At 44.3% G+C, this 16,811-nt stretch overlaps 1 protein-coding gene across 15 annotated transcripts in view; it reads right to left on the reverse strand.

Moving 5' to 3' along the window:
• ATP2B2 (ATPase plasma membrane Ca2+ transporting 2) overlaps positions 1-16,811 on the reverse strand; it is a 513,240-nt gene that overhangs the window by 185,644 nt on the left and 310,785 nt on the right. For 12 of the 15 annotated variants that reach the window (XM_077277278.1, XM_077277286.1, XM_077277282.1 and 9 more), the window contains exons 4-6: positions 14,365-14,562; positions 837-1,094; positions 634-759 (exon numbers count right to left, since the gene is read on the reverse strand). In XM_077277278.1, coding sequence (XP_077133393.1) covers positions 634-759; positions 837-1,094; positions 14,365-14,562 — 582 coding nt within the window. The remainder of the gene's footprint in view (positions 1-633; positions 760-836; positions 1,095-14,364; positions 14,563-16,811) is intronic. The other 3 variants (XM_077277291.1, XM_077277287.1, XM_077277292.1) reach the window with 1 other exon arrangement.

The following is a 16,811-nucleotide window of genomic DNA, read 5'->3' on the forward strand; positions in this document are numbered from 1 at the left end:
CCCACCTGGGTGAGCTGACATAGAGGACTTTCTCTTATTGGCCCACCCAAACAAGCTGACATAGAGGGTTCTCTTTTATTGGCCCACCAGGGCAAGCTGACATAGGTTGCTCGGGTAGGTCAATGAGAGGGACTCTATGTATATTCACTCGGGCATATCAATGACAGAGAACCCTCTACGGCAAGTCACTCAGGCGTGTCAGTGAGACTGTACCATCCTGCAATTATAACATATAGAGATTTAAAACACAAATGTCTGCTGACAAAATCCTTCTGGATCATGGAGCATGGAAATCCTGAACACAAATTGTCCAGAACATTCTCCATCATGATAGGGAATAACTCTGCTACCACTGTCGTTGAAGAGAGGGTATTTATACCTGTGATATTACCCTTGATGAGGAGATGAGAGAGTATTAATAGCTCTGGTATTACTCTCACGAGGAGAGAGCATCAAAAGCACTAGGTCTACCCTTGATTCACTCTGGGCATCTATTGCTCTAGGTTTCTGGTCTTGGTTGTAATCTGTCCCTGGCTGGATCAGTGAAGTGATATCAGTCATGGTCTCCATGGATCGGAGGATCAGCCACCATTTTGCTCTGGTGGGGCGTCTCTGCTCTGGGTTGTACATTACCTGACAGAAGCATGGGATCTTTATCCACAGATTTGCGGACCTGATCTGACTCTCCGGTTAGAGAACTTTCATCAATTTTCAGATCATTCCCCTGAATAAAGACGCCATCTGCAGGAAGCAGGTCCCCTGAGGATGAGAGAATCCAGATGAATGTGTTTACCTTTCCTTCTGATGAGCTGATCAGCAGCAGCCATAAAACCTACCGTATTTTACTTGTGCAATGTCTCCAACCACAAGTTCCGCCACTGGGATCTGAATGACCTGAGCAGCCCTCACCACAGTAAACTTCTGCTCCTGCTCAATACGGCTTTGGAGACCTCGGAACTGCTTTTCTTTACTCCAATCATTGAAAGCAGTGACGAGCACAACACAGACAACCGAGAGAAGAATAGCAGCTCCTTCAATCCAACCTGCTTCTGCTTCACCCTCATCTTCTGCTCCAGCTGCAACTCCACCACAACCTGCAAGAATTTCACAATGAGAAGCTGATCACCTCTGTTTGCCACACCCTGAGCCACCAATCAGACTTCTTCAGTATATAGAATCTTGACCATTCATGAAGACCTAATGTCACGATTCACACCGCGACTGTCAAGATCCCTTAGCCGCTGCCCACAATATGTCACGGATCGGGGTAACTTTAGACCAGCAGACGGCTATCACATGTGCAGAGGGGCTTATCCTAGTTATCCCTCCACTGCCCCAATGTGATGAAAAGAACACACACAAGGTTATTGACCTCTTAGTTTACAGCAGGGGCTTATTTTAGGTATCCCACTGCTCTTCAATATACCATGAACTGCAGGGATTTGTGTATATCCCGCTTACAGTTCCACTTAACACTTGCAGCTCTCTGGCGCCCCCCTTACTCTCAGGTCAGATTAGGTACTGCACCTAGGGTAATTAGTCGCCAGAAAGGCTGCCTGCTATGTACTGGCTATTGGGCGCGCTGCAGCGACGCGATAACTACTCCCACTCAGGCAGGAACAATAATTATCAAGCCGCAGTCGCTACAGTGAAACCCAAAGGCCTGCACAGTACACGGTATCACTGCCACCAGCCTCGATTAAACGGGTCCGAAGCAAACCCCAAAACAGTAGCGTACCTTCCCTTCAAGAGACAGGGTACGTTTTTAGAGCATGGAGAAATAACTGGCATGAAATAATATACCCATAAAGTTTATGCAGTGTTTATCAAAATATTTTACAAAGATGTTACAAGTGAGACAATTGCAAATATGTACAAGGTAATTATGAAAATAAAGGGATTAAAGGAAGAAAAGATAACTCACATGTTCTTAGTTCATATCAGTTCAGGCAAACACCATGCTAGGGGGAGGGGCTCCCAAAAATCCCAATGCATGAGGTACAGCTCTTCAGGTCAGACCCACGTGTTCTTCCAGCAACAGACTCCCTGCTGGAGTCCGGCCAAAACAGTTATAGCTTAACCTGGTGACATCACCAAAAAGGCTGGCTATCCCAGTCCCTCCTCTCTCTGCATTCTGACTAAGTATAAGCTAAATCTTTCTAAGACTTGTAATTCCGCTGCTGAACATATCATCATCGCACCATACCCCTCATTCATCTCGTATTATCGCTGGCATTCTAGTGAGATCAAATATGTCCTATTTGGGATGTATATTTACAGAGAAATCCCTACTTCTTCCCCTGATGGAGTTAAAAGCTCATGTTTAGAGTGATGGGTAGCTCCTTCGATGGAGATTACAAATATATGTTTTCGTGGTCTTAACTTAAACGATTTGCCTAATATCTTCCAAAAACAGAACAAAAGACTTTCATGATTCTAGAAGCTTCTAGTCCAGTGATACCTGGACACGAGCTTACACGGCAGGAAATGCCGGTCGTAAATGCCTTTCTTCAATAAAACTCCCCTCTCACATACATTGGCAAGGCAGCTCTTGGCTGAGTGAAAGGGAAGGGGGGTTTTTAACCCACAGCTTGCTAGCAACAGAACTAAACTTATATGATATTTCATACCATATCGTGACACCTAATTTATATGCCACCCCAACACACGAACTCCTCCTCTGTATGTCATATCCTTGACCATTCATGGACACCTTCCCTGTACAACCTTGACATCCCCTGACCTTCCTTGAGGTCTTTTCAGTATATTACCCCCAGACTATTCATGGAGATGACCTCAATGAAACACCACAGACCATCCAGGGAGGCCCCCATATACTCCTACACTTGCCTCCTGAATCTTCAGTCTTATTACTCAACTGCTTGTATTCTTCTTATGAATCAGCAAAGTATTGTACTTCCCAATAATACAGCTGTGACATAATAATAATATATAATGTACAGTATATAATTACTCCCCATGGGAATATCACACGTGTAATACAGACACCCCCCCAGTAATACCACATGTATAACAGAGACACTCTACTGTGTAATATCACACATGTAATAGATACACCCCCATGTAATATCACACGTCAGACACTCCCCCTGTGTAATATCAGACATGTAATACAGACACTCCCATGTAATATCACACGTCGGACACTCCCCCTGTGTAATATCAGACATGTAATACAGACACTCCCATGTAATATCACACGTCGGACACTCCCCGTGTAATATCACACATGTAATACAGACATTTCTCCATGTGTAATATCACATGTATAAAACAGACAATTCCCTTGTGTAACATCACAAGTGTAATACAGAAACTCTCCTGTGTAATATCACATGTGTAATACAGACACACCAATGTGTAATATCCCCTGTGTAATACAGACACACCCACATGTAATAAAGACACTCCCCTGTGTAATATTGCATGTGTAATACAAACACTCCCCTGTGTAACATACGTGTAATTAAGACACTCCTTGTGTAATATCACACATGTAATACAGACATTCCTCCTGTGTTATATCAGACATGTAAGGCACATGCACTGCTGTGTAATATTCTCCGTCCCTATGTAATACAGACACTCCATATCACATGTGGAATAAAGACACTTCCCAGTGTAATATTACACATGTAATACAGACACTCCCCCTGTAATATCACATATGTAATACACACACTCCCCCATGTAATATCAAACATGCAATACAGAATTCCCCCTGTGTAATATCACACGTAAAATACAGCCGCTTCCCCGTGTAATATCACACGTGTAATACAGTACTGCCCCCGTGTAATGCAGACACTCCCCATTTAATAATATAATCCATGGTGTAATATCACACTTGTAATCTAGATACTCCCCTGCATGTAATAGCGCACTTGTAATACAAACACTCACATATGTAATATCACACATGTAATACACACACTCCCACATTTACTATCACACATAATTTTTTTATTTATTATTATTATTATTTATATAGCAGCATTGATTCCATGGTGCTGTACATGAGGAGGGGTTACATACAAATTACAGATATCACTTACAGTAAACTAACAATGACGGACTGGTACAGAGGGGCACTCCCCCATGTAATATCACAAGTGTAATAAAAAGGGAATAGGGTGCACCTCCAAATTGAAAACACCCACTATATATAGAGCAGGGTGCCACACCATGCTTGGGAGAATAGCATGAAAAGAGGCCAGAAAGACCATACAGTCATACATACACCTGATTAAATGGTAGAAATAACATACAAAACCACAAACACATAAAAACAATGTAACACATATACAACCTGGTGATCAGCCAACACCCCTAACAATCCAGACCCGGCATCCCTTACCAAAGTACACATATGAAGCCTGAGCCAGCAGGAAATAATGAACACTCAATAATACTGATATGTGAGGATAGTCCCAGAGTGTGCAAGGAACAGCCCACACAATACAGTGCCTACAATTAGCATTCAACCCCCTGCAGATTTAGCAGGTTTACACATTTGGAATTAACTTGGCATTGTGACATTTGGACTGTAGATCAGCCTGGAAGTGTGAAATGCACTGCAGCAAAAAAGAATGTTATTTCTTTGTTTTTGTTTTTTTTAAATTGTGAAAAGTCTTTTCAGAGGGTCATTTATTATTCAACCCCTCAACCCCCCAGAATTCTGTTTGGTTCCCCTAAAGTATTAAGAAGTAGTTCAGGCACAAAGAACAATGAGCTTCACATGTTTGGATTAATTATCTCTTTTTCCAGCCTTTTCTGACTATTTAAGACCCTCCCCAAACTTGTGAACAGCACTCATACATGGTCAACATGGGAAAGACAAAGGAGCATTCCAAGGCCATCAGAGACAAGATCGTGGAGGGTCACGAGGCTGGCAAGGGGTACAAAACCCTTTCCAAGGAGTTGGGCATACCTGTCTCCACTGTTGGGAGCATCATCCGGAAGTGGAAGGCTTATGGAACTACTGTTAGTCTTCCACGGCCTGGACAGCCTTTGAAAGTTTCCTCCCGTGCCGAGGCCAGGCTTGTCCGAAGAGTCATGGCTAACCCAAGGACAACAAGGAAGGAGCTCCGGGAAGATCTCATGGCAGTGGGGACATTGGTTTCAGTCAATACCATAAGTAACGTACTCCACCGCAATGGTCTCCGTTCCAGACGAGCCCGTAAGGTACCTTTACTTTCAAAGCGTCATGTCAAGGCTCGTCTACAGTTTGCTCATGATCACTTGGAGGACTCTGAGACTGACTGGTTCAAGGTTCTCTGGTCTGATGAGACCAAGATCGAGATCTTTGGTGCCAACCACACACGTGACGTTTGGAGACTGGATGGCACTGCATACGACCCCAAGAATACCATCCCTACAGTCAAGCATGGTGGTGGCAGCATCATGCTGTGGGGCTGTTTCTCAGCCAAGGGGCCTGGCCATCTGGTCCGCATCCATGGGAAGATGGATAGCACGGCCTACCTGGAGATTTTGGCCAAGAACCTCCGCTCCTCCATCAAGGATCTTAAGATGGGTCGTCATTTCATCTTCCAACAAGACAACGACCCAAAGCACACAGCCAAGAAAACCAAGGCCTGGTTCAAGAGGCAAAAAATCAAGGTGTTGCAGTGGCCTAGTCAGTCTCCTGACCTTAACCCAATTGAAAACTTGTGGAAGGAGCTCAAGATTAAAGTCCACATGAGACACCCAAAGAACCTAGATAACTTGGAGAAGATCTGCATGGAGGAGTGGGCCAAGATAACTCCAGAGACCTGTGCCGGCCTGATCAGGTCTTATAAAAGATGATTATTAGCTGTAATTGCAAACAAAGGTTATTCCACAAAATATTAAATCTAGGGGTTGAATAATAATTGACCCACACTTTTATGTTTAAAATGTATAAAAATTTAACTGAGCAACAAAACTTTTTGGTTTGTAAGATTTATGCATCTGTTAATAAATCCTGCTCTTGTTTGAAGTTTGAAGGCTCTAACTTATTTGCATCTTATTAAACCTGCTAAATCTGCAGGGGGTTGAATACTACTTGTAGGCACTGTATGTCTGTAAGGTGCAGGAAGTGCCCCACATAAGTCCCTGTCTACAGGTTATATATAACACTGCACGGTATGGAGGTTACGGAGCAAGATTATACTCCAAAATACTGATCACAAGAATTTGTGGGTCTGCATCGAGAGGGAGGTCAAAAGACCTTGGTAGGAAAAAAGCCAGTAAGCTGGGCAGAAGTATCAGCAGGCAGATCTACCTTGGAGCATATGGAGGACGCCGAGACACTGCCATAAGGGTCAGTCAAAATGAAAAGAAGGGGTGCGGGGGAGAGCCCACGAGTATCGCTCTACAAGGTCGCTCATCATACTTTCCCTGATGTATAGCGATACACACACATACATGTATATATATTACATAGTCTCCTTTATTGTGTATACTGCAGTCCCTTATTACGCAGTGCCCTCTCTTGTCATGTACAGCACCGTCCCTTACATATCAGACTATGTAGAGCCCTGTCTTTATTATATCCTGTCCTGTCTTCTGAGATGTATAATGCAATGACGGCTGATGGAGCATGGGAAAGCTTCTTTTCTAATGGAGAAGCTGATGGACTGGTCGTCTGGTCACCTACTGCTCCATCAGCCATCATTTTATATCTAGCAAGAGGGGACTATGTAATAAAAGAGGGTGCTGTGAATAGCAAAAATAGCAAGATTACACTATGTAAGAGACAGTACTGTACATAAAAGCAGAGGAAGCTATAGAATATGGGATGGCACCATATATAAATTGAGAGGATGGTACTTAATAAGGGATGATGTTATACATAACAGAGGAAACTAGGTAACTAAGGATGGTGTTATACACAATAAGTGATTACACTATATACTAAGGGACTGTGCTATACATAAGTGAGTACACTATATACTAAAGGACTGTGTTATACATAACAAGTGAATACACTGTATACTAAGGGACTGTGCTATACATAAGTGAGTACACTATATACTAAGGGACTGTGTTATACATAAGTGAATACACTATATACTAAGGGACTGTGCTATACATAAGTGAGTACACTATATACTAGACGACTGTGCTATACATAATAAGTGATTACACTATATACTAAGGGACTGTGCTATACATAAGTGAGTACACTATATACTAAAGGACTGTTATACTGTACATAACAAGTGAATACACTATATACTAAGGGACTGTGCTATACATAAGTGAGTACACTATATACTAGACGACTGTGCTATACATAATAAGTGATTACACTATATACTAAGGGACTGTGCTATACATAATAAGTGATTACACTATATACTAAGGGACTGTGCTATACATAACAAGTGAATACACTATATACTAAGGGACTGTGCTATACATAAGTGAGTACACTATATACTAAGGGACTGTGTTATACATAAGTGAATACACTATATACTAAGGGACTGTGCTATACATAAGTGATTACACTATATACTAGACGACTGTGCTATACATAATAAGTGATTACACTATATACTAAGGGACTGTGCTATACATAAGTGAGTACACTATATACTAACGGACTGTGTTATACATAAGTGAATACACTATATACTAAGGGACTGTGCTATACATAAGGCTACATCCCTGTATCTGTGTGCAGTGTTGGTGTGCTGCCTGCTTTTACAGACGCATTGAGCATGTCCTATTTTGATCCTAAAAATCAGAATATTCTCTGACCCTCACGGATCTCATTCTCAGATTCATGATTTTCCTGTATGTGTGAATGGACCTATTAAACTCTATGAGTCCATGTGCCATCCGATAAAAAAACCTGGAAGCACACGGACATTTCACACAAATGTGAGACTGTATAATGAGGGATATTACAGATAACAATATTACTCCACGTCACACAGTACAGAATAATATCTACCATCCAGGCACTGCTGACGTCTCGTCTGATTAGAGCCACTTTCTCCTGTTTCTTCTCCACCTGGTCAGACATGTCGACATCTCCCAGCCACGACTTGTCTTGTCACGATGATCTTCACAGCCCTGAAAATAACAAGATCACATACATTGTATACCTACATGTGTCTCCCCTCCGAATACAGATATGTACCCACCATTAATATACTATTAGCCACGCTCCAATATAAATACAACTCTGGCAAAATTTAAGAGACCGCTGCACAGTTGTATAAAAATCCGCCTCTCTCCATGTCTGACAGCCATTCTATTCCAGTGTCAGTTGAGTTCCACCAGAGTACACCTCATTCTACTTCATGTGCTTCTGATGAGGCGATCACCTGAACCAAATCTTATTTAACGAAGGAAAGTATAAAAACCCTGCTGTGCTGTTCACAATCCTCCTGCAATAGGACAAGCTGGATGGCAAAACAAGTGCTAGGAATATCCCAAAAGTAATAGGAATGGAAAAATAACTTTTAGCCATGCCAAAGAAGTTGAAAAGAAAAGTCTTGAGTGAGGGAAAGAAGAGCCCAATTTTGGCTTTACTAGCAGAGGGACAAGTGAGCGTCATGTTGCCTCCATCCTTAAAATTTCTAAGACGGCAGTTCATTACAACAAGGTCAAGCAGCAGATATTAGGGACAACGAAGCTACAGACCGGCAAAGGGCAAAAACGACTCTCCACTGACCGGGATGACCATCATTTTATTCAAATGTCATTCAGCAACCGCAGGATGACAAGTGACCTTCAAAAGGAATGACAAATGGCAGCGGGGGTGAAGTGCATGGCAAGAACAGTTCGTAACAGGCTCCTAGAGGCAGAACTCAAGTCATGTCAAGCTAGAAAAAAGCCTTTCATCAATGAGAAGCAAAGGAGAGCCAGGCTGAAGTTTGCCAAAGACATAAGGATGGGGCCATAGAGGACTGGAGTAAGGTAATCTTCTCTGATGAGTGTAATTTTCAGCTTTGCCCAACACCGGGTCGTTTAATGGTTAGACGGAGACCTGGAGAGTTGTACAAGCTACAGTGACTTGTATCCACTGTGAAATTTGGTGGAGGATCGGTGATGATCTGGGGATGCTTCAGCAAGACTGGAATTGGGCAGGTTAATCTTTGCGAAGGACATATGAATCAAGCCGCATACTAGGTTATCCTGGAAAAAGAGTTGATTTCTTTTGCTCAGGCAATGTTCCCCGACTGTGAGGACTGGTTTTTCCAGCAGGACAATGCGCCATGCCACACAGCTAGGTCAATCAAGGTGTGGATGAAGGATCACCACATCAAATCCCTGTCATGGCTGCCCAATCTCCAGACCTGAACCCCATTGAAAACCTCTGGAATGTAATCAAGAGGAAGATGGATAGTCACAAGCCATCACACACAGGAGAACTGCTGACATTGTACCAGGAGTGGTATAAGGTCACCCAGGAGCAGAGTGAGAGACTGGTGGAAAGCTGCCAAGACGCATGAAAGCTGGGATTAACAATCATGGTTATTCCACACAATACTGATTTCTGATCTCTTCCTGAGGTAAAACATTAGTATTGTTGTTTCTAAATGATCATGAACTTGTTTTCTTTACATTATTTGAGGTCTGCAAGCAATGCATTTTTTTTATTTGGACCATTTCTCCTTTTCAGAAAAAAAACAAAAACAAAATTTATTGCTTGAAAATTGGGAGACATGTTGTCAGTGGTTTATAGAATAATAGAACAATTTACATTTTACATCTACCTATAGAGAGAAGAATCGGACAAACTGAACATTTTGCAGTGGTCTCTTAATTTTTGCCAGAGCTGTATGAAGTGATAAGCAGCGCTGTGCCCCCCATTAGCTATAATCACTGGCTCCCAATAATATAAACTATGCAGCCTGTGACTCTCCCCCATTACCTGTGCGGCTATGTGCACACGGAATATACGCAAGGTTTTACAGTACGAGAAAAGTGACTGAGATCCCTGACGTCTCATACACACGCTGCTTATTTTTTCCTGGCAGATTTGCAGCAGATTAAAATCTGCATAATGTCAATTCTTGCAGCTTATTTCTCCCGTACTAATGGGGAAAATATGTAACAAAAGCATGGCAAAAATGTGGAAAGAAATAAATGTATTTTTAACGCAACTTTCTTCCTGCCAAGACATTAGTATATGCAGCAGAATTATGTCCTGCAAATCCTGACCGTTTGCACATAGCCTTAGTCCCTGTCCTGTGTCCCCATCATTCATTATAAGTCTTTGATAGCATCAAAATGAATTTGGGGGTGGGAGAAGGCGCTATCAGGTACTGAGCCTCCTCCGCCTCCTCCACCTCATGACAAGTCCCTGACAGCGTCTTCCCCACCTTTCAGTTCATTATAAAGTGCCCTATGCACCTTATCGCCTCCTCTCTCAATCCCCAATACATTTTAAGTTCCCGATAGTGTCACAATGAATTATTAGAAGGGGGAGGACGCTATCAGGGGCTTGGCACCCTCCTCCACCACCCAATTAATTTTACATCCACATCTAATGTCTTTCTCCACCTCCCCCTGTTCATATGTCCTTTATATGTCCCCCTTCCTCTCATCCCAATCTCCCACATCCTCCATTGTCCCCCCACCCCATCATTGTCCTCTTCACCACCTCAATCATTGCCCTTTCCATGAATGCCTTCTCCACCACCCCCAACATTACCCTCTCACCACCTCCATCATTTCCCTCTCTGTCAATGCCTTCCCCACCTACCCATTTATTGCCCTCTCCATCAATGCCTTCTCCACCAACTCCATAATTTCCCTTTCCATAAATGCCTTCTCCCCCACCCCATCATTGCCCTCTCTAACACCCCAATCATTGCCCTCTCCAACACCTCCATCATTGTTCTCCCCCTCCACCCCATTATTGTCCTCATCACCACCTCCACCATTGCCTTCTCACCCACCACCTCCATCATTGCCTTCTCCCCCACCACATTGCTTTCTCCCCACTACTCCCATCATCACCCGTTTCACCACCACCATTATTGTCCTTTCCACCACAATCATCATTGCCTTCTCCCCCACCACCCACATCATTGCCTTCTCCCCACCACCCCCATCATTGCCCTTTCCACCACCACCTACACACAAACAGACACACACAGACAGAACTCTGCACGTTTCCCCACAGACAGGCAAACACAGACACACCACTCACCTCTCCGTACATTCCCTGCAGTCGCAGCACATCCCCACAGCATCTTCATCGCTGGCTGCTTTCTCTGAAACAGCCGCGCGCTGAATGCTGAGGTCATCCAGCCAGGCTGCTGTTTCAGACAGGAAGCAGGGCGGATCCTTGCAGCTCCGCTCTGCTGGCATTCTCTCCTGTAGGCAGCGGAGCTGCAGGAATCGCTCCCTGCCCGCCGCACTTGAGGCCGGATAAATAGGCCAGATTGCCCTCAGTGTTAGCCGCTCTGCAGGGGTCCCCCCTCCACCTCGGGGTCCCGATGCACGCGCACCGGCTGCACATGCGGTATGTCCGCTCCTGAGTCCTCCGTGTAATATCACAAGAGTAATACAGACACTCCTGTGTAATATCACACATGTAATACACTCACCCCTGTAATTTCACACATGTAATGCAGAAACTCCTCTCTGTAATATCACACATGTAATACACACGCTCCCCACTTGTAATACAGTCTCTTCCCCTGTAATACAGACACTCCTTGGTGTAATATCACACCTGTAATACAGAAACTGCCTCCCATGTAATATCACACTTGTAATTTAGACACTCCCCCGCATGTAATATCACACATGTAATCGACACCCCCCTTGTAATTTCACATGTGTAATAGACGCTTCCCCAATCTAATATCAAATGTGTATTACAGACAGTCCCCTCATGTAATACAGACACTCTCAATGTAATATCACACATGTAATACAGACCCTCCGCTGTGTAATATCACACGTGCAATACACACTCCCCCAGTGTAATATCACGTGTATTACAAACACTCCCCCCGTGTACTATTACACATGTAATATAGACACGGCATCCCGTATAATATCACACGTGTAATACAGACACTCCCCTGGTGTAATATCACACGTGTAATACAGACATTTTACCCACGTTATATCACACATGTAAAACAGATGCTCCCCCGTGTAATATCACACATTTATTACAGACACTCTGTCGTGCAATATCACACGTGTACTATAGACACTTCCCCGTGTAATGTCACACGTGTAATATGACACATGTAATACAGAACCTCCGCTGCGTAATATCACACGTGCAATACACACTCCCCCAGTGTAATATCCCCCCGTGTACTATTACACATGTAATATAGACACTGCATCCCGTGTAATATCACACGTGTAATACAGACACTTTACCCACGTTATATCACACATGTAAAACAAACGCTCCCCTGTGTAATATCATACATTTATTACAGACACTCTGCCGTACAATATCACACGTGTACTATAGACACTTCCCCGTGTAATGTCACACGTGTAATATCACGTTTAATACAGAACTCCACCTGCGCAATATCACACTTGTAATATAGACATTCCCCCATGTAATATAACACCGGTAATGCAGACACTCCCTCTGGTGTAATAGCACACATGTAATACAGACACTCCCCTCATGTATTATCACACGTGTAATACAGACACTTCCCCTGTCATGAACTGGGGGTGTTTGGTTGCCCCCAGTACGTCAGGGGATTTATTATATCCCATTTTCCAGTTCCGGTTTGGAACTTGTGGCACTGTGGCGCCCCCTTACCCTCAGGTCAGTCAGGAAACTACACGTAGGATGAGTAATCGCCAGAAGGGCCGCCTTGCTGTGTACTGGCTATTAGGCACGCTGCAGTGAGGGTGATATAACTATTCCCAGTCTCAGGCGGGAAATACACATATAAATCTCTGTCCCTCACTGCCAGAGTCTCCCCAAAAGCCCAGAACACTTCGCTGCCGCCAGCTCCTAGTTCTTATGATTAATATCGGGTCAGGCGCCAACCCAATCTGTAGTGTTAATTTAGTTCGGAGGACGTGACAATAAGTTATTAGAGCAAGGAAAACAAAACTAGTAAATATTATAGCTTTTACTCCAAAAACAAATAGGCAGTGTATAAAAAGTATATAAAAGATGTTACAAACGAGACAATTACAGTATGTACGGGCAATTACAAACTAAAGATGGATTAAAGATGAGCTTACATGTTTCAGTTACTGGCACGTCATGTGGAGATGGTTGGTGGGGGAGGGGAACCGTCCCAATTCATCAGGTCACAATGCACAGCCTCTCATAGCTGGATCCCCGGGCAAAAGACCCCCTCCTCATTGGGCTTCAGAATCTTATATCCGCTGTTCATGACCTCACTGAGTGGGCGGAGCTATGGAATGTACTCCCCTTGTTCAACAGTTACTAAAACTCATAACTCGGGCTGTGAGGTTCATAGAGTGGCGGCAGAACCATCATTTTTCTGAGTATGAAATTGGCATTCTTTTACATCTGAACCTGAAGTGGCTGTATGACCCGGTTAAGTAGAAATCCATTTCTCCGATTCTGCTGGTGCCTGAGCTTAAAAAACTCACTGGTGGGTGGTTCTACCGATGCACATGCCAAAAAATGCATTTGTCCTACTTCCAGGCCTAATCTGCATGATCATATAACAGTCTAAAGGAAAAAAGAGATCTGAAGCAATGTGCTCCTACATTTTACTTTCAGCTTCCCAGCTGTATGCAGGAGGGAGGGGTGAGGGGAATCACACACACATTCCCGAGGGAGGGGGGAAAGAGGGAGATGGAATTACATGCAGGCAGGTAGAGAAGGAGGGCTGCAGCTTGTGCAGGGGGGAACTATAAGGGGGATCTTTGTGGCAGCATGTGGACTTTACACAAACCTAATGGGGGGAAGGGAAGTGTGTGTGTGTGTGTGTGTGTGTGTGTGTGTGTGTGTGTGTGTGTGTCCCAGTAAATGCAGTGGAAAGTTCTCAAACTGTACTTAGGATATGAGCATATTCATACTATCGTGACACCCCCAATATATTATCACACGTATAATACAGACACTCCCTCCATGTAATATTACACGTGTAATCCTGACACTCCCTCCATGTAGTATTGCATGTGTAATACAGACACTCCCCATGTAATATTAGACATGTAATACAGACACTCCTCCGTGTAATATCACATGTGTAATACAGACATTCCCCCCCCCAGTATAATACAGACACTCCCCCGTGTAATTTCATACGTGCAGTAATGCTGGTGGTCTCGAACTGTGAGGCCCGTTAGCTATCTGGAGGCCGATCTCTCAGGGTTTGGCGCCCATATGTTGTGTGATGTCCGGCTGTGACCATCACCCACCTTCATTCTCGCCTCCAGGCGGCTGGTAGAATGACAATCCTAGAGATATAATGGCTGCAATTTCCAGGATGATCAGCGTGACGTCCTGCAGCGCTTCCCATACCAGCTGTAAAAAAGTTTTTGGCTTCTTTGGAGGTATAAAGTTTTTTCCAAATACTTGTCTTCTCTTCTCTAGATCTGCTGCTGTGCCCGGCAGTCCTGGTGAGAAAGTAATGGAGGAGGACATTAACACGGGTACGTGGCTGTTCAGACAAACCAGCCTTTTCCCAGCACCTAATCCCTGCAAAAGATAAGAGAGGCCTGTAATTGACATCATAGGTAGACCACAACTAAGGGTACTGTCACACAGTGCCATTTTCATCGCTACGACGGTGCGATTCGTGACGTTCCAGCGATATCGTTACGATATCGCAGTGTCTGACACGCAGCAGCGATCAGGGACCCTGCTGAGAATCGTACGTCGTAGCAGATCGTTTGGAACTTTCTTTCGTCGCTTGATCTCCCGCTGACATCGCTGGATCGTTGTGTGTGACAGCGATCCAGCGATGTGTTCGCTTGTAACCAGGGTAAACATCGGGTAACTAAGCGCAGGGCCGCGCTTAGTAACCCGATGTTTACCCTGGTTACCAGCGTAAACGTAAAAAAACCAAACAGTACATACTCACATTCCGGTGTCTGTCCTCCGGCGTCTCAACTTCTCTGCACTGTGAGCGCCGGCCAGCCAGAAAGCGAGCACAGCGGTGACGTCACCGCTCTGCTTTCCGGCTCTGGTGCTTACACAGTGCAGAGAAGCAGAACGCCGGGGGACAGACACCGGAATGTAAGTATGTAGTGTTTGTTTTTTTACGTTTACGCTGGTAACCAGGGTAAACATCGGGTTACTAAGCGCGGCCCTGCGCTTAGTAACCCGATGTTTACCCTGGTTACCCGGGGACTTCGGCATCGCTCCAGCGCCGTGATTGCAAAGTGTGACCGCAGTCTACGACGCTGGAGCGATAATCATACGACGCTGCGACGTCACGGATCGTGCCGTCGTAGCGATGAAAATGGCACTGTGTGACGGTACCCTAAGAGTCAAAACTGAGAAAACAAATCCAGAAAATCACCTTGTCTGATTTGGCAAGATTTATTTTTTGCAAATTATGGTGGAAAATAAGTACTTGGTCACCTAAAACCATGCAAGATTTCTGGCTCTCACAGACCTGTAACTTCTTCTTTAAGAGGCTCCTCTGTCCTCCACTCATTACCTGTAGTAATGGCTCCTGTTGGACCTTGTTATCAGTATAAAAGACACCTGTTCACAACCTCAAACAGTCTGACCCCAAACTCCACTATGGTAAAGACCAAAGAGCTGTCGAAGGACACCAGAAACAAAATTGTAGCCCTGCACCAGGCTGGGAAGACTGAATCTGCAATAGCCAACCAGCTTGGAGTGAAGAAATCAACAGTGGGAGCAATAATAAGAAAATGGAAGACATACAAGACAACAGATAATCTCCCTCGATCTGGGCCTCCATGCAAGATCTCACCCCATAGGGTCAAAATGATCACAAGAACGGTGAGCAAAAATCCCAAAACCACAGGGGGGACCTAGTGAATGACCTGCATAGAGCTGGGACCACTGTAACAAAGGCTACCATCAGTGACACACTACGCCGCCAAGGACTCAGATCCTGCAGTGCCAGACGTGTCCCACTGCTTAAGCCAGTACATGTCCAGGCCCCTCTGAAGATTGCTAGAGAGCATTTGGATTATCCAGAAGAGTACTGGGAGAATGTCATATGGTCTGATGAAACCAAAGTAGAATTGTTTGGTAGAAACAAAACTCATTGTGTTTGGAGGAGAAATAATGCGGAGTTGCATCCAAAGAACACCATACCTACTGTGAAGCATGGGGGTGGCAACATCAAGCTTTGGGGCTGTTTTTCTGCAAAGGGACCAGGACGACTGATCCGTGTACATGAAAGGATGAATGGGGCCCTGTATTGTAAGATTATGAGTGCAAACCTCCTTCCATCAACAAGGGCACTGAAGGTGAAACATGGATGGGTCTTTCAGCATGATAATGATCCCAAGCACACCGCCAGGGCAATGAAGGAGTGGCTTCGTAACAAGCAAATGAATGTCCTGGAGTGGCCGAGACAGTCTCCAGATCTCAACCCCATAGAAAACCTTTGGATGGAGATGAAAGTCCATGTTGCCCAGTGACAGACCCAAAACATCACTGCTCTAGAGGAGATCTGCATGGAGGAATGGGCTAACATACCAACAACCGTGTGTGGCAACCTTGTGAAGACTTACAGAAAACGCATGACCTCTGTCATCGCCAACAAAGGATATATAACAAAATATTGAGATGAACTTTTGTTAATGACCAAATACTTATTTTCCACCATAATTTGCAAAATAAATCTTACCAACTCAGACAAGGTGATTTTCTGGATTTG

This window comes from Ranitomeya variabilis, chromosome 8 (assembly GCF_051348905.1).
Source record: "Ranitomeya variabilis isolate aRanVar5 chromosome 8, aRanVar5.hap1, whole genome shotgun sequence".
Classification (NCBI taxonomy): domain Eukaryota; kingdom Metazoa; phylum Chordata; class Amphibia; order Anura; family Dendrobatidae; genus Ranitomeya; species Ranitomeya variabilis.